General features: G+C 42.7%; 1 protein-coding gene across 1 annotated transcript; it reads left to right on the top strand.

Moving 5' to 3' along the window:
• Nucleotides 1-689: 689 nt before the first annotated feature.
• Nucleotides 690-22,286, top strand: LOC112319479 (hepatitis A virus cellular receptor 1 homolog). Its single transcript, XM_024576778.3, has 10 exons — nucleotides 690-739; nucleotides 1,127-1,184; nucleotides 2,432-2,770; nucleotides 4,999-5,088; nucleotides 8,035-8,124; nucleotides 11,271-11,369; nucleotides 14,346-14,401; nucleotides 17,189-17,300; nucleotides 18,116-18,152; nucleotides 20,363-22,286. The coding sequence occupies exons 2-10, from the start codon at nucleotides 1,139-1,141 to the stop codon at nucleotides 20,472-20,474; spliced, it is 981 nt and encodes a 326-aa protein (XP_024432546.2). The 5' UTR covers nucleotides 690-739; nucleotides 1,127-1,138; the 3' UTR covers nucleotides 20,475-22,286.
• Nucleotides 22,287-23,329: the final 1,043 nt, after the last annotated feature.

The following is a 23,329-nucleotide window of genomic DNA, read 5'->3' as shown; positions in this document are numbered from 1 at the left end:
AGAAGGAGGAGGCATGAGATTGGAAGAGCCAGTCATGAGGGGTGGAGTGTGGAGGCGAAACTGTCCCGTGACATGACTGCTGTTTGTCCCACAAGCGGGGTCCAGGCCAGAGTGGAGGTTGCTTTCCACAGACCCCTCTTTGAGGCTATCCAGTCATAATCGATGTTCATTCTGGCATTAATCAGTGCCGCTGCCTTGTCTCCTGCTGTGTGCCAGTTCTTGGAACAGGCCATTGTCCCGACCTGGTCAAGCGGGTTAAAGTCATTCCAGTACCTTGTGGAACTCATGAACTAGTACCTATGACTTCCCCACCCTTTACGCTACATAATTCTTCGGTACCTGCCAAGAGGCATGGAGATCCATTTTGTCTTGCACTCACTCTAGGAGGAGCCTTGTATATAAGTTTTTCTTACTAAACTGTTAGTTGCCAGACTGGGGTGGCCTAATTCTTTTGTCATCTCTCCCTGCCCTCCATTTATGAAGGTAGACTTTCAGTCTTGGGGCTTTTCTGTGGGTCTGTGTGTATGAACACCAAGTCTGGTCCAGATTCTGACATCATTCAGTAAAATGCATGAGTGGTTGTGAATGGTGAAACACAGTGATTCATAGTCTGGCTTAATTCTTGTTAATACGTAACTTGCCAATATAACTGAGGCTGGGGACCAGCCATTGGGGCCACAGGGCAGGAAGTACCCTCAACTTGCAAAGGGCCAGTCGACCATCATCTCAGAGGCCAAGGGTAAGTGCACCACCACCAATGGAAGACTGGTCTTTGCTCTCGTGTTCCCCTGCAAGGAGCCTGCCCCTGGCTTCCTTCCTGTTTGCTCCCTAATCTCTGGTGGGAGCATCAGGAATTGGCTTGGACTTTATGTGTGGGGAAGGACTGGGAAATAAGCGTCTGCTTCTGAGGACAGCTTTGCTATCTGTCAGAAGTGCAGAGCCCTCAGCCACCCTGAGCTAACTGGGACCTGAAGCCATTGTACACAGCCTCCAATCCCCAGCAGGGTAGGCTCGTGCGATTCACCCAGTCGGGGTGAAAGGAAAAGCTGCGGTCTGAGAATTGAGACTTGTTCCCATACCATCTGGTGGGGGGCACGCCAACCAGTCCGTTTTCTCTCTCCTTTAGGCTGATACCGTCATGCATTCTTGGGTAGCCTTCACAAGCCTCGTGCTACTTTGGATAGGTAAGTGAACGGGGGGCTGGGGTTTGGAAGCCTGAGGGTGTGGGTGTGGTGGAGGAAGATGGATGTTCTTGGGCTCTGTTGGAAGGTAATGGATCAACAGGTGAGCAAAGACCCAAGCTGCAATCTTCCTTCATAGAAATTGCTTACATGCTCTGAGTTACAAAACCTGTAGCTAGGTATAACTGTGTCATATGCTGCCATTTGTGTTTTAACAAAAAGGCAGCAGGTAGATAGTTGGGTATACATGTGTGTGTAAGGAATGGTATCAGTGTTATCATGGGGTGGGAGGGGATGGAAAGAAGAAATGGGGATAGGATGGGAAAGCGACCAGTCTTTCATTGCCCACTTTGTGCAGTTTGATTCTTAGGAAGACGATATGGGGTTTTAGTGCCACCAGCACAGGAGAGAGTTTTTGTTCTTAAGTGGCATAAGTCAGCACTTGATTGAATATTTTCCAATTCTCTGGCTTCACCAGGGGAGGTGGGCCCTGCTCTAGTGCTGGCTTTCATGCACTCACGGGAACAGGGACCTACTTGGGTTTTTTAGAACAATCCTAAAGCACATGATAAGCCTTTGCTCCTCCTGGAAGTATTAGAAACCCATTTTCTAAAAATTGATCTCTGAAGAGTTTATTAGATTTCTGCCCTTAAGCCAACAATACTTTAAAGAAAACATTAGCCCTGCTTATTTTTATGAGAGAGGGGTAGTGAGGTGACTTCATTTGCAATAGACATTTTAAAAATGGCAATAAAAATTAAAACCTCAATGGCAATTGAATTTTCAAACATATTCAACTGAGACACAGTGTGTGATTGGCTCTTGGGGACGGAAACAGCAACATGCTTGTGTTTCCTGTTTCATAAGCAGATCCTGTCAAACCCAGAATGAAACTCACGCCCTTGTGTTGCTACAGTGTCACTTGGTTTGAACATTTTGGAAAGAAACTTGAAAAAAAGATGGAAAATATTTCTGCTCTTTATTCTGATGATTTCTCTTTTGGAAATTTATCCTATTAAGAAAGAATCCTAAATATAGAAAAAAGTTTAAATTATGTGTTATTGACAAACATCAAAAAACAAAATGCTGGTAAAGATGTAAACAGAACAGTGCTTACAATAAAATTTGTAGACTGAAGATGTAAAGTCACAGGATTACAAATGAAATAAACCACGTAAAGAGAGAAGCGTGGGGATAAGTGTAAAGTTAAAAAAGCGAGGCCTCGTGCCCTGTGTTCTCTTTATTTGCAGACGCTGTGGCTTCTCAGGCACGTGTGAATGGGGTGGTGGGTCAGGCTGTCACGCTGCCCTGCACCTACTCCACCGCTGCCGAAACCACGTCCATGTGCTGGGGCCGAGGGGCATGCCCCCATTCTCAGTGCCCACAGCAGCTCATCTGGACGGACGGCTACCGCGTCACCTTTCAGAAGAGCAGGCGTTATAACCTGCTTGGAGTGATTGCGCAAGGAAACGTGTCTTTGACCATCGAGAACGCGGCCCAGTCTGACAGTGGCGTGTACTGTTGCCGGGTTGAGCACTCGGGGTGGTTTAATGATTTGAAAGTCAACATATTATTGGATGTAAAGCCAGGTGAGCTTGTCTGCCTTTGATCGCTTCACGTGGGTGCACTGAGGTGGTTACTGTGTGGTAGTCATTTTCTCTCCCTTTAATAAAGAAAGAGGAGGTTCCTACAATCCCGTGTTTTAGTAACTCCTGGGAAACAGAAGTACTTACTTGTGTAGGATGAAGTGTTAAAGACAACCTTGATTCAAGAACATAGGCTAGAAGATCTTCCCAGTCAGTAAGCTGTCTCTTAAAGTGGTGCTTCCAAAGTGTTAGTTAACTTCATGAAAGAGCATTCACTGCTCCACTGTGAAATATACTGAACGTGTTTATCAGGCTGAATTTATTCAGCTTACACAACTGCACTTTTCTCTGAGATGTTCTTAAAAATTTATAACATGACCTGTATTAACAATGTAAAACTACTGTGGAACATTTCAAACGTATAGTTTAAATCATGTTGTGTAAGATATTGTTGAGTAGATAGATACATCACCAACTTTAACATTTATCCACTCAATCTTGTTGCATATACATTGTGTAGGCTGATATAATTCCTCCCTCACACTCTGCCCTATCTTGGATTTTTTAAGTGAATGTCACCTCATATCACAACATTACTTGTTTAAACATTAAAATAACCTTCTTACAGTATGAAAATACTTGCATTCCCAATACATTCACCAGTTGCTGTTAAGATTTTCATGAAACCCAGGAATCTGGGAAGTTTACACCTCTTGATAAGCACGTGCTAATAGTCTTACCGGTCCCTGAGAGAGGTAAGGTCTGGAGTATTTCATGGTTTCTGGTGTTCTCTCTTAATGAATCTCCTTCAGGGAAGGCATTTTTTTTTAATCTTTTGTATATTCTTTATTGTATTTTTTCCTCAACTAAGGTTTCATAGTAACAGTAGAATTCAATACCTATGACCTTAATAAGCTATGTCCCTATTTACTTTTTTAATTAAAAGAAACTTTTTTTGACATCTCTTAATTTTTGGCTTTTACTTGTTTCTCTACTGAAGGCAAGTAAGGTAAGGCCAATTCAGACAAAGAAAGCAGCTGACTCTGGGAAAATAATACCTGGGAGGCAATACAAGAAAGCCCCAAAGTTGAGATTTTAGGAAAGTTCTTGCAGGATAAAATGGTATTTGGTGAGAGAAAAGGGACACATTTTGGTTTTCACGTTTTCAAATGCATTTATTTACAGAGAGGTGGTGGGAAAGAAAGAGACATCGATTTGTTTTTGCACTTACCTATGCATTCATCAGTTGATTCCTGTATGTGCTCTGACCCAGGAGCAATGGAACTCCCAACATTTGTTTATGGGAACCAAGCTCTAACCACTGAGCAACTATACCAGGGCAGAAGTACACATTCTTGAATCAGGCCTTTATCAGTCCACTCTTGTGCCAGGCCTTGTGCTTGTGCTTAGTTCTGGTTTCAGCTCTCTTTCTGGGTAAGTGGTTTGGGATCCTATGCCCTCTGACTCTGGAAAGAGTCGAAGTTATTTCCTGTGGTCTAGTCCACCTTCAGCCAAATATTAAAATTGTCTGTGTGATCTAGAATACATATGTTAATAGGTGATAATCCTCATTCAGGGTGCGGGTCCTTTCAGAGGGTACCCTCAGGTCTGGCTGACCCGAATACTACGTACTTGGTAAACATTCTGGGCCTTAGCACTGCAATTTTATTTTATTTTTTTATTTCCTTTATTTTAGAAAGAGGGGAAGGAATGGCAAGAGGGAGAGAAACATTGGTTGCCTTTTACACACCCCCAACTGGGGACCTGGCCTGCAAACCAGGCATGTGCCCTCACTGGGAATTGAACTCGAGAACTCGAATGGCCAACCTTTAGGTTTACAGACTGGTGCTAAACCCACTGGACCACACCAGCCAGGATGGGATGCTACATTTCAAGTCTTAGTCATTCACCCCTGAATGGGCAAAGGCAGGTGGTCTAGGCCCTAACCATTTTCCCCACCTCACATAACGTTTATGAAGATACATAAATCAGGCAGACATGGCTGGTCTTTCAAAGTGCTTCATTGCAAAGCCAAGATATCCTATTTGCCTCTGAAGCTGTGGAAATACATACCTTTCAATACAGCTGTTTCCCTTTTGTGGGAGCCTGTCTTTCAGGCCTCCCCTGTCAGGTTCTAGTTGGCCAATAACAAGAACTCTTGAGTTCAGAAGAGATTAGTGCCCAGTTTTATCTGCTGCTTGATTAATCCTCATGTTCATGTTGGTTTCTAGCTCCATCTAAGGCCACCAGTGCTCCGACATCACCTCGGGTCTCCACCTCTGCTCCTGCAACTGCAGCGCCCACAGTGAACCTTAGGACAGGTAAACTGATGTGTTTCTGAGCCGGAAGCCTTCTAATGAGACGATGTAGACCACCCAGGGCACGTGTTAGGTCAGAAGGACAATCTAAGAGAAGATCTGCCCTGGATTAAATACGTGGTCTCACAGTATTCATGGTCCACATTCTTTAATGCATGAAACTTTTGTACCTATAAATATTCTTAGAGTGAAGGAACCCATAGTTTTTTTAAAATCATATTCTCATAGGGGTTCATTATCAGCCAACTTACCCCAGACCGTGGATCTTGGACATCTAATGAGGGTGTTGTGGATTTAGCCCAGATGAGCACAGGTTTATGAGGCAATTCTAGGGATGCCATAGAAGGAGGGTCAGGGTATTTACTGGTTTCAATCCTCACAAGCAGCTCTGAGTGGAGATCCTTTGGTCCACTCTGAAGTCACACCCTCCACTCGAGGATAAGATTTCAGTGAAGAAAATATTTGCTCTGTCCCCTATGTTAGGAACCATGCTAAGTGCTCTACAAGTATATGCCACTGAATTCTTGTGACAATCCTGTACATTTTTAGTGTGGTTCAACCCTGTTTTATGGGTTGAACTGGGTGTACGGACGAGTAGATACATCACCAACGGTAACAATTTTTAGTTCAATCTTGTTGCATGTACATTGAAGTGACCTTATTATATCATGAAAACTCCCAATAACTGTTTCCCAGTTGCTGTTAAGATTTTCATGAAATCCGAAAATCTGGGAAGTTTGCATTTCTTCCATGGTGATATGGACATACTAATAATAGTCTTATCATTTGATAAAAAACTTAGGTTCTTAGAGATATTCTGGTTTCTGCTCGTCTTAGTGAATATCCATCCACTAAGGTCTTATGTTGACCATAGGACCCACTACCTGTGTCCTTAGTAACTTATGTCTCCATTTCTTTCTTAATTAAGAGACACTTTATTCTGTGATCCTCCCAGCTTTTAGAATTGACTTGTCTCTCTTATGAAGGCAAACATGATAAGGTCAGTTCGGATGGAGAAAACAGCTGACTCTGGGATGCTCTTCTGGAAGCCCGAAGCTGATGAGATCATAGTGGGCCCTAAAGATGTGAGGATTAGCATGTGGAGAAGAAATTATGATTGCAGCTTCTTTGGCGTTGTGAAATTATTTTTATCTGGCTGAATTTTTAAAAAATGTTCTAGAAAAGAATCAGTAAGAGATTTTTATAGTGACTCCCATTTATTTAGTAAGCAAGTAATTACAAGGCCAGTGCTCTCTCTAGTGGGTAGTGGGTCCAAAATTGAGTCAAAGTCATTCTCTGCCTCCAAAAACCAATTCTGTGCTTATGTTTTCTTTATTTTTTTTTTCCATTTTTTTACAGGCTTAGTCTAGTCTTTAACCTGCTCTTAGAGCTTTTCCTCATCAGCATCTTCCTTACCATGGTTGCTCTCTGGGTAAACTATTTACCACTGAAGAAAACAAGTTCACTAAACAGCCTGATTAGGTTTTCTCCTCTTTATTGTTTCTTATGCTCCTTTGATCAGAAATTTTGCATGCTTGCTTTTCCTCTCTAGATTAGGTTTTTAAAATGTAGGGAGGGAATTGAAATGCACTCCTCTTAAAAGCTTCTGACTACACCTTAGATCAAGGTCAGCAAAGTATAGCCCCAGGAACAGATAAGATTGGAAAACTGGCTTCTCACCTGTTTTATAAATAAATTTTTATTGGAAAAGCCACACCCAATCATTATACTATCTTGTCTGTGGATGCATTCACCCTGAGACTAGAGCAATTGCCACTAAGCCCAGAGAGCCCAATAGCCTAAATAATTTACTTTGAGGCCTTTTGCAGAAAGATTGCTAACCTCTGTTTTAGACTAGTGCTTTGCATGTAATGAACACTCAAAATATTTGTTCAAAGGTTGTTTTTCCCCTAAAGCAAATATTGTCTCTATTCTAAACTGAATGGAATCTCTTTACAAAGAAGAGCTTCTCAACCAATTGTCTCCTATCCAAGGGGTTTTTTTTAATCATTGAGTTGAGCTATAAAAAACTTACTGCAGGAAAAAAAAAAAAAGGTGCCTGGTGGAAAAAAAAAGGTGCCTGGTGGAAAAAAAGCACACATTGTTTAATCTGGCCTTCGTTGATCTGCTTTTGTGCCAGGCACTGTGTTAGTGCTTAATTCTAACTTCAGCTCTTTCTATGGGTAGTTCTGAGACCTTGCGTGTGTGGTTTGAAATCCTACACCACCTCTGACTGCAGAGTCAAAGTCATTACCTGTGGTCTAGTGTATCTTCTACCCAAATGTATGTTATATAGATTCTCCCTACAATCTAGCATATGCTAGTGGGTGTGAGTTCATCCTCATTTAAGGTGCTGGTTTTGGGGGAGGGTAACCTCAGAAATGATTGAGCTGAATACTATTTATTTTGTAAACATTCTGGGCCTGAGAACTATTGTTTAAGTCTTCGTCATTCACCACTGAGAAGACAAAGACAGGTCCAGGTTCTAGACATTTCCCTCCTTCACAGATGTTTTTGAAGATACATAAATCTGACAAGCATGGCTATTCTTCCTTTTTTATATTAAATTAATTTATTAATTTATTTATTGAGGTGACATTGATTAATTAAATCATATAGGTTTCAGGTTTTAATCTATGATACGTCATCTGTATATTGTATTATGTGTTCACCACCCCAAGTATGGCTATCCTTGCAAAGTGCTTCAGTGCAAATCCAGGGTAACCTTTTCACCTCTGTACCTTCTGGCATCTATACCTTTCAATGCAGGTATTCCTTTATACCAGACTTTTTCCAGCCTTCCCATTTCATATTCGAAGTGATTAATCCAAGAATGCTGAGTTGAGAGGAGACTGAGGTTAGTCTCTCATTGGTTGAGTTGAAGTATAGGCCCAGCCCAAAGCTCTTGTTTCCTGCTGCTTTTAATCCTTGCTTTATGTTGGTTTCTAGCTCCACCTAAACTCACCAGTGTTCCAGTCTCACCTAGGATCTCCGCCTCTGCTCCCACAACGCCATCATCCACACTGAACCTTAAGACAGGTAAGCTGATGTGTTTCTGAGGCCAGAGGCTTTCTAATGAGAGGGTGTAGTAGACCATCCCAGGAACTGTGTTAATGCAGAAGTACAATCTAGTGTAAGGCTTCTGCTCCAGTTCCAAACGTGGCTTCACGGGGTCTGTGAACCCCTGTGTATATTACATACAACTTTCATTCTTATAAGTGTTTTCAGGATCAAGGGACCCATTGTTTTTTGTTTTTATGGGGGGAGGGGACCCATTGTTTTTTAAATTGGATTCTCAAAGGAATTCATTATTAGCCAACAATCTTCAGACCACTGATCTTTTACATCTAATGAGGATAATATGGATTTGACTTAGTTAAGCAAGGGTTTATAAGGAAAATATAGGGAATGTCAGAGAACAAGGGTCAAGCTTGTGAGATTCTATTCTCACCTGTAGCTCTGAGTGAAGCTTAAGCTGGCTTTGAAGACAGGCACTCAACTCGAGGATAAGATTTCAGTGAAGTTAACATTTATTTATCCCCTATGTCCCAGGAATTATGTTAAATTTTTCACAGTTATTATATCACTTGGTTCTTAGGACCACCCTGTGCAATGGCGGTGTAGTTCAAACCTATTTCATATTTGTGGGAACCTAGGCAAAGTGTCTATACTTATTGTTGAAAGGCATATGGATAGAAAGTGGTTGAGCCGGGATTTGATCTCCCTTAATTTGAATTTGGGGCCGTAGTTATAACTACCAGATCGTGCCTTCCACCATGAACACTGACTGAGGCTACATTAGGATGAATTTGTCCTGATCTGACATCCACACTGACATCCTGGTTTTTGCATCATTCAGTGACTTGCACAGTTTTGCTTCTAGTATTCTTTACTTTAATATGTAGCATAAAGATTGGGGGGGTGGGATGCTGTTTACACTAATGACAAAGTAAATGTGGGATTTAAGTTTCAGGGATTTAGAATTAGAATATATGGTTCCTTTTTCAATTCAGGCTACATGCTTCACACTTCAAATTTCTGAGAGTCAAGAGTTCAGATGAAAAACAAATGGAGAATGATTTCACATGTGGGTGGGGAAATAAGTGGCTTCCTAAGGACTAGTTTAAGTTCAAACCTTCTATTTGCAGGATTAAAAAGATAAATTTCAGCTCTGGCTGGTGTGGCTCAGTGGGTTGAGTGCTGGCTTGCAAACCAATAGATCACTGGTTTGATTCCCAGTCAGGGCACATGACTGGTTTGCGGGCCAGGTCCCCAGCTGGGGGCGTGCGAGAGGCAACTGATCAATACATCTCTCATACATCAATGTTTCTCTCCCTCTCCTTCTCCCCGCTTCCCACCTCTCTAAAAATAAATAAATAAAATCTTTTTTAAAAACCATAATTTCAGTGAAGAGTCTCAAAGCTTTCACAACTCTTGGACAACTTAAGGTGCTATGGGTTCTGAGGAGTAACAGAGATGTCACAACCTCTTAGCCAGAAATTTCTGATGGGACAATTGATTTTCCTTGATTCTCATCAAACCATGTGTATATTTACTAGGAAGGACCTGAAGCATTGGTCTATGAGTTAAGTTTGGAAGAGAGGGCTTTAGGGTAAAACTGGGATTTAGAGCCATAAAAATTTGTAAGAAAAACAGCTGTCTTCCAAGCAGCGGAATATACCAGAGAATCTGTTGACTTTCTCAACATTGATTTGGCTTCTTGGTTTGACTTAGTGTGTGCCTGCAAAAGTGTGAGGATTAGTGGACATGGTTTAGTGAACATACATGAGTTTTTGACTTCATTTAAAGCAGAGAGTCCACAGAAAAGTGTGGCTTTAAATGTCTGTGTGACCTCCTAAGGAAAATTAATTATATTGATAAGGGAATTGAGCCTTATCCTTATCCTGATAGTTTCGTAAGGAGTTTGAGTTTAGAGGTGAGCTTTACAGTACAGGAAGAATGTGAACACTGGAGCTAATTCGATGCAGAGACATTTTCCTTTACACCCACCCCCTGCCTGTCCTCAGTGCCTCTACACATGCTGGTTTCCTAAGACACTCAGGGAATGGTTGGGTGTAAGGTTACAGGAGCAGGTGAGAAAAGAAAGAGGCCCACAAAGAACCACACTGGGGACTGAGGTTAAGGTCAAGAGGTCTTGTGCACGGATCTAAGGTGGATAGACTCTGGTCATCTGACTTTCTTGTATCGTCTGGTTGTTTGTCCTGAGGAGAGTCACATCCTGTAATCGGGTTCAGTCTTGGAGGAAAACATGAAATCAGTTCAGAACATAGGGAAGGGTGATGTTGAAACGTGAAGATGTCGGTGGCGAAGGGTAAATAGAAAGACCAGTGAGAGGCAATAAAGAAAGTGCAGGTTTGAGAATCCTTGCCTGGCCAGCACCACTCATTTGCTCTGGACGGCTGTGGTGCTCTCAGGGGCGGGAACACAAAGGCCTGATAAAGAGGCAAGATATGCATAGCTGAGTGTTGGAGATTCTAGTGAATCATTTTGGTGGGAAATGGAAGATGAGTCAGAGAACACAGGAAATCAGTCTGACAAAAGGTGTGACTGGCATGCCACTGCAGAAGGAGCTGGGGTCAAGGTCCTTCTTTGGGGTCAACTTTGCTTTGAGGGTTGTGAATGATTACCAAGTTGAGACTTTGGGCAGTATAGTTGGCTTGAAGAGACTTCCAGAGATTAGGTATTGTGCATGTGTGTTCTGTGCTGGTCCTTATGTGTATCTCCCTGGCAAGATGTGCGGTTGGATAACTGGCAACTTCAGTAAGGTCAGAAAATCCAGATAGGGGTTTGTATGAAGATGGGAGGACAGAGGAGTACAAACTGCCAGGCCCTGTTCCATGCAAACGGAATGCCATTTGTATGAAGAAACCTTAATTTGGTTTCCTGCATAAGACGCAGCATTGTGGGCTTTATGCACTCAGGGGGATCCTAGAAGTATGAAGAGTGTGAAAAGTTTCTGTCTATGGCTGACAATCTAGAGCACCATCAATGTCAGATTTATTACTACTAATGAAATACCTAGATGGCAGTACAATGCCTCAATGTTGTCTCTGAATGAATTTCTAGGAAAGAGTTGAAGGTACTTCCTGATTTTAGTTTTGCTGGAGGTGGTTGGGAATTTTTCTCCGTACACGGAACAGAACTCTTCATCCTTTTTATTTCAGAAACCACTTCATCTTCTCCAATGCAGACAGCAGACACCCAGCCTATCACAACGCAGGAAACAAATACGACCAGCTCGCCATCGGACCCTTGTCCAACAGGTAACCTCATTTTATTCCCTGAAGACCTGGAGCATTCAAATTTGATGATTGCTGACGTGTTGTTAAGAGCACCTGCTCCGACATGAATGCCGACACTGGCCTTCCAATCAGTCGTGTGACTTGAACAAATGTCTCACCCTTTCTGAATCTGTTTTCTTCACTGACCGTGTAGAACCCTTGTGAGGGTTAAATGAGAAGAACAGCGTGGGACATAGCTACAATAGCCACTATGATGATGACTTAGATGCCCAGGCACCTAAACCTGGCCAGCATAGGGAACTTGTATGATGTGGGGCCATCCACGTGCATATCTCCATTTTTCTAAATCACATGAACCAGTCCTGACTCCACATGTATTTATTACTGGGCTTGCTACCTTGGGCCAGAGCTGTAAGACAGTTAAATCTGGATAAAACTTGTCACCTGTGTTGACCTCTGGCCTCAGCTCCAGAGCCTCGGTACATCTAGGAGGCTGTCCTACTGCCTTGTGAGGCCTGCAGGTGGACACTTAGAGAGGGTCTGAGGCCACCAACACTGGCACCAAAGAGAGAGGCATGCCCCACAGACAATCTGCTATTGCCTTCCCAAAAGTCTCCCCCATGGACCCTTTCTGGGTCCCTTTCTGGGCTGGTCCCATGCACTCTCTCCTCTTTTGCAATGGAAGACTGACCTGTCTTTCCCACAGTGGGGAAAGGTGATCCTGAAGCCGGTCATCTTTCCCAGCTAAGGCTGTGACCCGGAGTGGTGATTGTGGGAGTGCCACATCCTGAAGCCCTTGGTAAAGCAGAGCTGGCTGTACGCCCTGTGCTTGTGCTGTGTCCAAACAGGGCAAACCTTGCAAACTCCTCCTGTGCATGACTCACTGCACTCAGGAGCTGCCAATCTGTAGGCCCCCTATGGCCTGCCTCTTGCCAATCATTCCTGGAAGATGGTTAATTGAAAATGGAACTGCAGTCAGAGTGGCAGAGGGGCCCATTCCATTGGGATGAGAGAATGGTGACATTTGTTTTTGAATGTGGAACCCTTACATGCGAACTGTTTCCAGACACATAAGCACAGTGAAAGTAGGCAAGAACACGGGGACAGCAGCAGGAGCAGCTGCGCCCACACTTTCAGGGGTGTGAGGGGGAAGAAGGTAGCAGTGGGGAATGACTGTGTAAATCCCGTGTCACTCTAACCTGGGGAAGGCAGAGCTTTCCGTGGTGGAACAGACATTGGGGCAGCTGTGTCCCCATGCTGGCTGGTATGTGAGGCTCCAGAGCCAAACCCTCACTGTGCCCAAGTCAGCCTTCTGTGGGCTGCAGCTTCCCAGAAGCAAAGAATGTTGGCTCTGGAAGGGAGTTGGGTTGTCATAGGGCCCACCACCCACCTTTGACGGTTGTATGTGCCAGGAAACTTCATACTTTCTCATTTAATTTTTTCAGCGTAGGCCTGACTAATTGCCATTGTGAGACTGGGGAGGCCCTATGGCTGTGTTTTGGAGTCAGCTCCCAGTTCCACTGCCGGGGACTAGCTGGGTGCTTGAGGGCAAGTGGTTGCATTCCTCACTGGAGGCTTATGCTGGCTGAAGGCTAGAGGTTTGGAAAGTCCTGACCCTGACACCGTGTGCCCGCCCACTGCTCCTTTCCTTATAAGGACATAATACTTAGTAACAGTTGATGGTTATCTGATATGATGTTAAATACTTTACATATATCATCTAATTTAACAAATTTAGGAGATGGGTGATATTAATGTTCTAGTTGTAGTTCAAGGTTAACCTAGCTAGATATATATATGTACACACATATATAATGTGTGTATATATATGTATATGTACATGTGTATATATACACACTCACACAAATATATGTATGAAATGGACTGTGATCAAGGTCACACTTCTAAGGGATATTTTCAGATTTGAACTCAATCTCCTCTGACTGAAGTCCCACTATTTTTACTGCATCATCCAGTTCTATATGTGAAGGACCTATTTAAGGTTAAACATAGCCTAGACTGTAGACATTGCCTAGTCCTATATATTGCCTTAGGTTATAGTCTCAGAATGAGTAAAATGTAAACACAGAAATTACCACCAAGTTTCTACAGCTTTGGCAGTAGTTAGAGAGTTTTAAAGAACCTAACTGTGTGTGGTGGTTATGATTGGACGCTTTCGTCATCAACAGAGTAGGAAACTTGTTTAACCATTCCAGGTCTGCTTCTTCATCTATAAAATGGGATTAAAAAATTGTATGGATGTGAAGTGCTTCATACATCATAGATACTCAGTTAAAAGAGAATTCTCTATTTGACCTATAATTATCTAGGGAAGCCAGCCATATGTTTTCTATTGCAAACTAGATATTTCAAAACACCATTATAATTTGAACACTCAAAACTTCAAAGGCATGGAAAGAGATATTTCATGTAATGGAAACAAAGAAAATAAGCTGGAGTAGCAATACTTACACCAGACAAAATAGACATTGACATATAATGAAGGAGCTACATGCAACCTGCTTTACATGTCTTAGTACAATTTCCTTACAGCGTGAATGTAAAATCAATGTAATGTCCATCGTGAATAGCGTAGTCTGACGTTTAGATGTGCACTTGGCCTCTGGGCACTCACTGACAGGTTCTTAGCTGGCATGAAAGTATTGCTTACTCATGTATAAGTGGCATTCTTAACCCCATTCCCAGAATGGCCTCTGTGCTCCTCAAATTGTAGGTAAAACCTTGTGTGTAACACATTTTTTCCATTACAAAAAGAAAAAAGGGGTCCATTTTTACAGGGTCCATAGCAAAAATGTCAAGAAATACAACCTTACAGGATAAATTCATAAACACTAGTAACTTGGTATAATTCCTGCAATGCCTGCTGCATTTGGGCGTATTATTTGCCATTAGAAAGCAATGTGAATATATATTTGGTGTTTGTAGCGAAACTCAGTATTTTTTCTCACTCTGAATAATTTTCTCTTTGTTGAGCAGATGGGAACAGCACTGTGATGCAGCCTGCAGGGGGTGGTTGGCAAGGCGGTGGAAACGTAAGCAAATTCCCCCCATGTTATTCGCCTTCCCCTGTATGTCCCTCTGGAAGCAAGTTGTTTTTAGCGATTACTTCTGTAATGCTCGCCCTCAGATTGATTCTTTCTAGTGAAGAGACAAAGAAGAAAGTAATTTGTTTCTTAAATAGGGATGCTTTCATTAATTTGTAAAGTTCATATGTTAGAGATGCCTGATAAGTGATATTTTACTCACACACACACACACACACACAACCCTCACAGACTACAGACTTTCTCCTGGTCAAAAATCGGACAAAAAATAATGAACTAATTTCAGGAGAATGAGGTAACAAAACCTGCCCAGGAAGACGCCAGGCACCATCAGGGGAGTAACGTGCTTAGAGTCTCCGCGGTGGCGAGGAGGCCGTCCCAACCCAAATACTGTGTAAGGGAAGGGTGCTATGTCCACACAGCCTCCCTAGTGTCCTTTCCAACCCTATCGTCTTCCTATGTAGAAAATTTGAGGGCACCGCAGAGTTTTTCTACACCGGAACCTCCCCATGGGATGACTTATTAAGATTTCAATGTTTCCAACAACTGCTCGATTTGAAAGATTTTCTTGCACTGGTCCATAGCGGGCTGGCGGACAGCATCAGGGTCAGTGCTGTTATGATGCTCACGAGAGTCTCCTCTTTGCAGATAAGTGAGGCAACTTTATTAACAGGGTGCTGTTCCTTCGGCTCCCTGGCAGAATGCACTTTCCCTTTGTATGTTCAAACAACTCTTAGAGGCAACTAACAAAAGAGTTTGTGAACAATCCTGGTCCAAGTGGTGAGAAATGGCAACCCGGCTGCAGTAAAAGACATTCAAGCTCAGGCAAACTGGGATTATTTAGTGTAGGGTCAAATGATTGATGTTGTATATCTTAGTGACAATGAGAACACTACACAGGAGTTACACTAAAAATTTTAACAACTTCTATGCACAGAACAAATTGATCTGATGGACATGGGCTGAATTTCTGTATACTGTCCCTCCTGATTATCAAAACAATCACTACGGAAGTGATTATTACATTGCTACATGGCCAGACTTATGCTGAATTAAAAAAAAATGACCAACCCAATATTCTAAATGGTGAGATTGTTCTTGACCTCAGTTGCCTGTAGGACAGGTATGTTTAGCAAAATGTAGAAACGATTTAGAAGCATATTTGCGATGGGCTCTGAGTACTGCCCCGACTCTCCCTGACTTTGTTTTCTACCAGGGGCCTGGCGTTCTGTGCACAGCGTCATTAACAGAAGCCTGAGAGCACCCCGGGGCTCAGGGTTGTGATTGGAATTATTTTTCCAAGGCCTTTTGGGCAGTAGTATTCCAATGAAGTGCTAAATATTATTGAGAATATAATAAGCAATGGTAACAATGGTTGTTTCTGGATGTTATGATGATGGTTGATTTGAGTTTTCCCCCTTTGTGCTTAGCTGCACAATTTTAAAAGAACATGCACTTTTTATGTAATACCATAGTTTTGACATGGAATGCAAAGTCTCCTTTGGCAGCCCCGTGTACCGTCTACCACTTCAGTCCCCACAGGTCAGGTAATCCCAGCGCAGCTTTCCCTCCCAGACAGTGGCCGTTTCCCTGCTTTACACGGATGGCTCAAATGCTAAGTGACTCTCCTCATGTTCCGCTTAGTGCTTTTTCAGGAAGTATCTAAATGTACCTTTCCCAAGGAGCATATTTATTAATTTTCATTTAATTTTTATTGATTTTGAAGAAAGAGAAGAAGGAGGGGAGAGATAGAGAAACATCAATTTGTTATTCCACTAATTTATGCACTCATTGGTAGCTTCTGGTATTGTGCCCTGACTGGTGATTGAACCCCTAACCTTGGCATAAGGGGATGGTGCTCTAACTAACAGAGCTACCCGACCAGGGCCAAGGACACTATCTAATCTGTAGTTGACAGACACAGAAACAGAGGTTCAGAGAAGCTGAATAACTTGTTGGGGGTCACACAGCGACTAAAAGAGCCAGGATTCTGATTCCAGAGATTAAACTTCCATGCAGCAAGAGGCTTGATACTTCTCTCTGATCTTCCACTTCCTTTCTGTTAAAATGTCTACCCTCTGGGATCATTTCAGGATTGGAGCTAAGCTATATAAAGGGGCCTGGCACAATGCTAGGAACATTTCAGGCTTATTCTGGAAGGGTGATCCTTATGAACTGCACCAGGAGACAAACAAAATTCTGCACTTCTACCCAATCGCACAGCATCTTAAGTTAATTTTATCCAGGCCGTGTCTATGAGCAGCAGCTTTTGAGACCATTTACATAGATATCAATAGAACCTTGAATTATAGTTTAAAAATTAGGACTATATTAATGATCAAATTCAATATTTGAGCACATTCAGATAATATCATATAGAATCACCAAGTCAACTTGCACATGCAAAAAATTATTTTTTCTTTTTTAATATAATAACAGGATGTAGCTTATTGATTTAAAAAAAATAAAGTGGGTAATTTAGATACACCCTTTGAAGTATACAGTTTGAGCCTTAACAAGTAAGTGCCCCTACATAAATACTGCTTCAAGCATGATATGAAAGATTTTCACATCCCCAAGTGCATATTATTAAATTTCAAATTGTCTTAGAATTTCACCCTGGTTACAACCTCAGGTCATTTGAGCTCACCCCTCATGACCTAGAAGGAGACAAGGGTCAGTAAAGATAAATGTATCTGAGTCCATTGCCTTAGGAAACGTTTTCTGCCCATAATTCTAACAAGATGCTTGTTCAATCTGCCGATCCTTCCTTAGCACGTGAATGTGGGGGAAAACCCATGGATGAGCACCAGTACGGCTCTCTACATTGGACTCTTCTCTACGGCGCTGCTGCTGCTCAGTGTTTTGGCTGCCGTAATTACCAAAAGTAAGTCCTCTCAGGATGGGGCCGAAGGGAGCAGAACGAGGGTCCTGGAGCCAAATGGCCTGGTTTCAAGTAGCTCCGCACACCATGCTATTCTGATTTCACATAACTTCCCTGTCTCATAACCTCGTTCTTTTCCTTTTTTGTTAAAAATATTGGTCTGTAAAGAGAAAAATGAAATTTAAATGCAATAGGAGAAATTAAACACTAAGACGTAAGAACTTGTTGGGTAGAGTTGGGATTGGAAGGCAACACATCTTATTGTGTCAGACTTGTTTACTCTTCCTCCCGTCCTTCCCTCAAGACCCCGTTTTTGTCCTTATGAGAGTCTTACAACACGCACTTAACTGAGGAGGCAAATGGGACAGTGGAAGGGAGACAGATTTCAGCAGCCACCCACCAGCTCTGTGTGTGTGTGTGTGTATGTGTGTGTGTAACCGGCCTCTGTGAAGAACCACACACTCCATTTTCTACAAGTGAAGTGTAATCATTATAATTGCACTAAAGTAAGTTGGGGCATGTGTATGAATACACTAAACCAAAAATGAACCTGAGATAGTTTGCATGAAGGGGCTCGTTTGGGTCCTACATACTCGAAAGGAGTTACCTGAAGTTATCAGGGAAGAGCCTAGTCTGTTTTTTGTTTTGATTTCCTCCTTTCAAAAAAAATTCCTCTAAATTTAATTTTTTTTTGGCCTCTGGCTTTGTACAGATTTTGTCTACGTTAAAGTAACAGCAGAAATAATATACATGTTTAGGAAAAGATCTCATGAAACTCCCTGCTGACATGTTTAATTTTCAACTGTTCCCCAATTTAGGATATTTGTGTGCGAAAGGAAAGGTGTTGCATATAAGGTAAGCTCGAAAGGTGTGTGTCGCTGCCTTTTGATGGCTCCTATCCTAATAAAAACAGAGTAGAATTTCTGTCTGTCCCTCTCCTCGTTCTCCTGAACTCTCCACATTGTACCCTGGATCCTGAAAACTCCAGTTCGTTGAATGCCTGCATCGCTGTCTGCAGCGTCCAGTGACAGCTTCAGCTTTCTGTATTCCCCTGGCATTGTGCCAGCCAGGGACCACTGCAGAAACAGCACCCCAGTCCTCACCCCTGGGAGTAAGGAACCAAGTCACAAACTGTGTCTGATGACATTACATGGGAATGGGTTGTCTGGTTTGTCCCTGATTTCATCCAGTGCTTTGTTCACTGAAAGCCAATTACATTCCAAAGAGATGAACAAAACAGACAGAACACAAAAGCGAACGAACAGGGTCCTGTTAGTGCTTCCAGGCAAATACCATGGGGAAGGTAGACCTGTGCAGGGGGCTGTGTGAGCGAGCCCTGACGGACCAGGAGGCTGCTTGCAAAGACCTGGAGGGAGAGAACACCAGGCTGAAGCAGAGCAAAAGCTCTGAGGCGGGGCGGGGGCCTCCAAGGCTCCACATTCCCCCCACCCCACTGTTCCATGGGCAGCCTGCTCTGTCTGCTCCTTTATGTTGGTTATCTGGCCCCACAGGCATTCGATTTACAATTTTTGTAAATGTATCCTATCCTACCACCCAACTAGAGTTTAAATCCCCTTTACTTTCATCCACGCCCTGGGTTCATCTGAGCAAACACCTGTATTGCTATGAAACCACTACTCACTCCCAGTTCCAGGTAGCCTGCTTCATTCAGTCCAGTTTGGGCTTTAAGCCAGGTCTGTCTTTGACTCAGAAGTCACCCTGTGAGGCTGCCATTCATCATCGGTGGATGTGAATCTTTCCTTTGTTTTCATCACACGAGCCAGTCCACCAAGTTTGCCTTGGACACCACCCACCATGCTGCAGGCGCTCCGTCAATGTGGGCTTCAGTTACTGCCATCACCCCCTCCTATCAGCACATCTGCGATGCAGACACTGCTGTCCTCACTCCCTACACTAGAGAACGGGTTTAGCAATAGTAAGTGGTGTCCAAGTTCACAACACACAGCAGATAAAGACTCAATATTAGGTCTTTCAGAGTTCAAAACCCAGACTGACTGAAGCTTTGACCTCCTGCTTCCATCCATAGAAGGGGCAAAAGACTTCTGACAGGCAGAAGGATGGACTACAGCATCCCTTCAGTTGGTGTCTGTTCTTTCACTGCCAATGTTTTCTTTATGTCCACCTCTCATCACTTAATTATGAATGAAAACATGTTGTAGAAAATGTAAAATATACAGAAGGACAAAGAACAAGAACAACTAAAACCCTAAAAGGAGTATTTCCTCAGGACATGTTTGTTGGCAGCCCTATCACACTGACTCATTTCATGCCCTCGACACCTAAACAGTTTCACACTGGTATGACCGGTTCAGTTAAAGATCTGAGAGGAGCGAAGATTCAGTGCATTTCATATCACTTCTGGAGAGGCTCCGGGATGAAACATCGTCACCAGGTACAGATTATAAAGCAGCAGCTATATGAAAACGCTACACATAAAGTTTGTGCACTCGATATGTGAGTGTATGTATTATAAAAGTCACCTAACTCTTGGTTTTCAAATACTGACCATAAAGACTCAGGGAGATTTTCGACACCGTCATCCAGGACACACCTGTGTGAAACAATGCTGTTTTAAATACTACATCCAATACCCTCGGCCATTCTGCATTCCCTATTTTATCTTAAATACAGAATGCAGACCACACCATAGGTCTAACAATCCTTTCTGAAAGGTGGCAATCCACCACTGGAAAAACAGCAGCCAAACAATTTCTTGGCCAACTTGGAGAACATGCACCTTGATTTAGTACTTCAACTTGGTATGCATTTGTCTTAGATTTTCAATTTTTGTACACCATTCCATGAGCCTCTTGGAGGAGACCAGTCTGACTTATTTAATACTGCTTAGGTTTTCCACCTGCTTACTAACCAGACTTTCCTGCAGCTTAACACTAACAGCTCTGGAGGGTTCCATTCATTCATAGGTTATGTGAGTGGGGCTCTGGGGGTTGCAAATTCTCAGTCTTCCCTGATCGTAAACAAACGTGCTGCTTATACTCTAGAAGGGATCTGCTTGTCTCTTACCATGTGATTCTTTTATATAGCAAACTGTCATTGAATGACATTAAGGATGGAACTTCGCCAAGTGAAACTGCAGTGCACTACCGAGCAGAAGAGAATGTCTACTTTGAGAACAATCTTTACAGTGTGAATTAAGACCCAGCAGCCGTCCGAGCTTTATGCCCTCGCCGCAGAAGACAATGACCAGCTCTCACCATGTCAGAGTCCTGTTAAGATCCAGGATGACTTTCCTATCAATTTCCCACCATATTCCGACCTGCCAGTGATGTTGTTTCTAGTGTTTCTAGCGCATCTGTGTGTAGTCGACCTTCGTGGTAACAGGTCCTAATTTTTTATGTGAAACTGGCTCAGTCGTTCTGATCATAGCCGAGCTCTCTCCCAGGTATGAAATGAACACTTTAGACATTGTGAGTCCTGTGTCCTGCAAGAATTCTCCCTGGAGAGACAGGGAATGAACTGCTACCTTGGTCACATAGGGCTTGGTACTTAAATGACACACTTGGAAGCATCCATGATTATCTCTTGTATTTTCATCTTGTTAACTCCAAATGGTGCATTTCTTTAGTTACCCTAGGGCTGCAAATTGTGGAAGTTCATAGGTTTTTATTTCCTTCGTTGGAAAATAAAGTCAGTATGATTTTGCCATTTGATTTTTTTGGGGGGGTTGGGGGTGTCTGAAAATATAAGGTTTTAAGTGCTTCCCCTTAGATCAGCATGGGGTTTCTAGTAGTCAGAAGAAGCTAGGGTGGTGAGTGGACCAAGCAGATCAGGGGAAGAAGGTCAGTTGCCACCTGATTTAACGCACATACTCTATTTCTGCTACGTCTGTGCCATAGCTCCCAGCACTTGTGTAGACCACTGCCAGGGAATCTGAACTAATTTTTAGAATGATGCAGGGCAGAGATTTAAAAAAAGGCACCCTGGCTGGTATAGCTCAGTGAATTGAGCACAGGCTTGCATAGAAAAAGGTTGCAGGTTTGATCCCAGTCAGGGCACATGCCTGGGGTGCAGGCCAGGTCCCTGGTGGGGGGCTCATGAGAGGCAATCACCCACTGATGTTGCTTTCCCTCTCTTTCTCCTTCCCTTCCCCTCTCTCTAAAAAATAAATAAATTCTTTTAAAAATAAATTAAAAAATAAAAGGCAAACAGAAAAGGATAAATTAGAGAAGAAGGCTTGCTGCCTTGGGAAAGTATAATAGTGTTATTTGAGAGTATTACTAGTTTCAACTGAAATTCTAAATTGTCCCCAGCCACTTTGATTATTAAAACTATTGTGCTTTTAATTTGCATCTTTCTGATGGCTAGTGCTGCTGTACATCCTTTCATAAAATTATCTTAGAAGAACGAAGGTTTTATTTCATAGCAAATCGATTTCAATGCTCTTCCTTTTTCACAACTGAATTAAATTTTCAATTTTGCCAAGAATTAAACAAGCAAAAAATAAGGATATTTTTAGCCACCAGAAACATTTTTACATTAATAGTTCACAAGGCTGGGTATTAATTCCAATTTGAGTTAATCCTGAAATAATTCTCGCTTGGGGTTCAGTGCTACTCACACCAGAGTGGTCCTGGAGGGCAGGGTGCTTGTACTTGAAGGCAACATTTTTTAACATAATTCGGCAGAATGCTAGAAAATTAATAGCGAGTACCTGTGAATAAAGGTTATATGGGTAAATAAGATTGTTAGACATTGTCTATCAGAGTTCCCAAATTGGCCCAGCCTAATCTGGTCTAAAAGAGTTTGTTCAAACTACAGTGTTTTTCTTTTAAGTTCAAGACAACATGCGTGAACATGGAGATTTCAGCTCACAGCCTAGATCTGTAGCTTCTCTGGAAAGACCTGTGACCTTGGATGGCATTCCTATGCCTCCAGGACCTTGTAGGTGGCATCCCACCCTCTCACCCCCTAGTCCTTGCACACTCGTTACCTGCTTTTTGACTCGTGGGGCTTCGAACTATGATGCAGTTCTCTTCTCCATAACCTTAATGACGGTACATTGAAGACTCCAGGGTTCTGGCAAGCTTTGTTTATTCCAGCATTCCCAGTACTTGCTCGAAGCTCATGAGCACAGTGTTAGCTGCTGGCCTGCCCGCTAGCTCCCATGAATCAATATGGTGGGGGGGCAGCAGGTGGTACGCAGCGTTAGAACTAGGACTTGAGCTCCAGTCTAACTCTTACTGGTGACACTGGATGACATGGGGCAAGTTGTCCCTAATGCCTTCATTTTTACATCTGTTAGAGATCATTATTCCCATACCTAGGTCAGAGCACAGTGGCAATTGTGAGAAGTCTGAAAAGTGAACACCGTTGCAGAAATAAAAAGGGTTTCTATTTTGTTCGAGTTTTTAGTAATAGCTGACCTAGCACTAGTGCTTAATAAATAGTTTCTACGATATCGCATTCGTGAGTCTCTTGCTATGTAGGACTTTCTTATTTTTTTAAATCTTCATCCGAGGATGTGTTTATTGATTTTAGAGAGAAAGGAAGGGAGAGAGAGAAACACTGATCAGTTGCTTCCTATGTGCTCGCCTACAGGGAGTCAAATCTGTAACCTAGTTATGTGCCTGACTGGGGATTGAACCCACAGCTTTTTGGTGTACAGGATGATGCTGTGAACAGCTGAGCCACCTGGCCAGGGTGGTGCCTTCTTATTTTTTTAAATAATTTTCTTTTTTAGAAAAGTAGATATTGGGTAATTGGGCTATCATTTTAAACCATAGGAAATAATTGTCCATATCTGAGAAGAAGAACTGGTTAGAAGGAAGGAAGGGAAAGTATTTACTTAATATTAAATTATTTTTTGCCCCGGCTGGTGTGGCAGTAGACTGAGCACCAGCCTGCAAGCTAAAAGGTCAGTGGTTTGATTCCAATTCAGGGCACATGCCTGGGTTGCCGGCCAGGTCCCCAGTGGGGGGGGGGGGGCGGTGAGAGGCACCAATTGATGTTCCTTTCACAGGTTTCCCTTTCTCTCTCTACCTCTTTCTAAA

The sequence above is a fragment of the Desmodus rotundus genome, chromosome 6 (genome assembly GCF_022682495.2).
Source record: "Desmodus rotundus isolate HL8 chromosome 6, HLdesRot8A.1, whole genome shotgun sequence".
In the NCBI taxonomy this organism is placed as follows: Eukaryota; Metazoa; Chordata; class Mammalia; order Chiroptera; family Phyllostomidae; genus Desmodus; species Desmodus rotundus.
Note: the sequence above shows the minus strand (reverse complement) of the source record. Positions and strands in the feature narration are given on the sequence as shown.

Bases quoted from the DNA above. Each gene is read 5' to 3' on its own strand.
- LOC112319479 (XM_024576778.3), top strand. From the start codon at position 1,139: ATGCATTCTTGGGTAGCCTTCACAAGCCTCGTGCTACTTTGGATAG. The intron at 8,125-11,270 runs GTAAGCTGATGT...TTTTTATTTCAG, and splicing joins CACACTGAACCTTAAGACAG to AAACCACTTCATCTTCTCCA. The intron at 17,301-18,115 runs GTAAGTCCTCTC...TCCCCAATTTAG, and splicing joins GGCTGCCGTAATTACCAAAA to GATATTTGTGTGCGAAAGGA.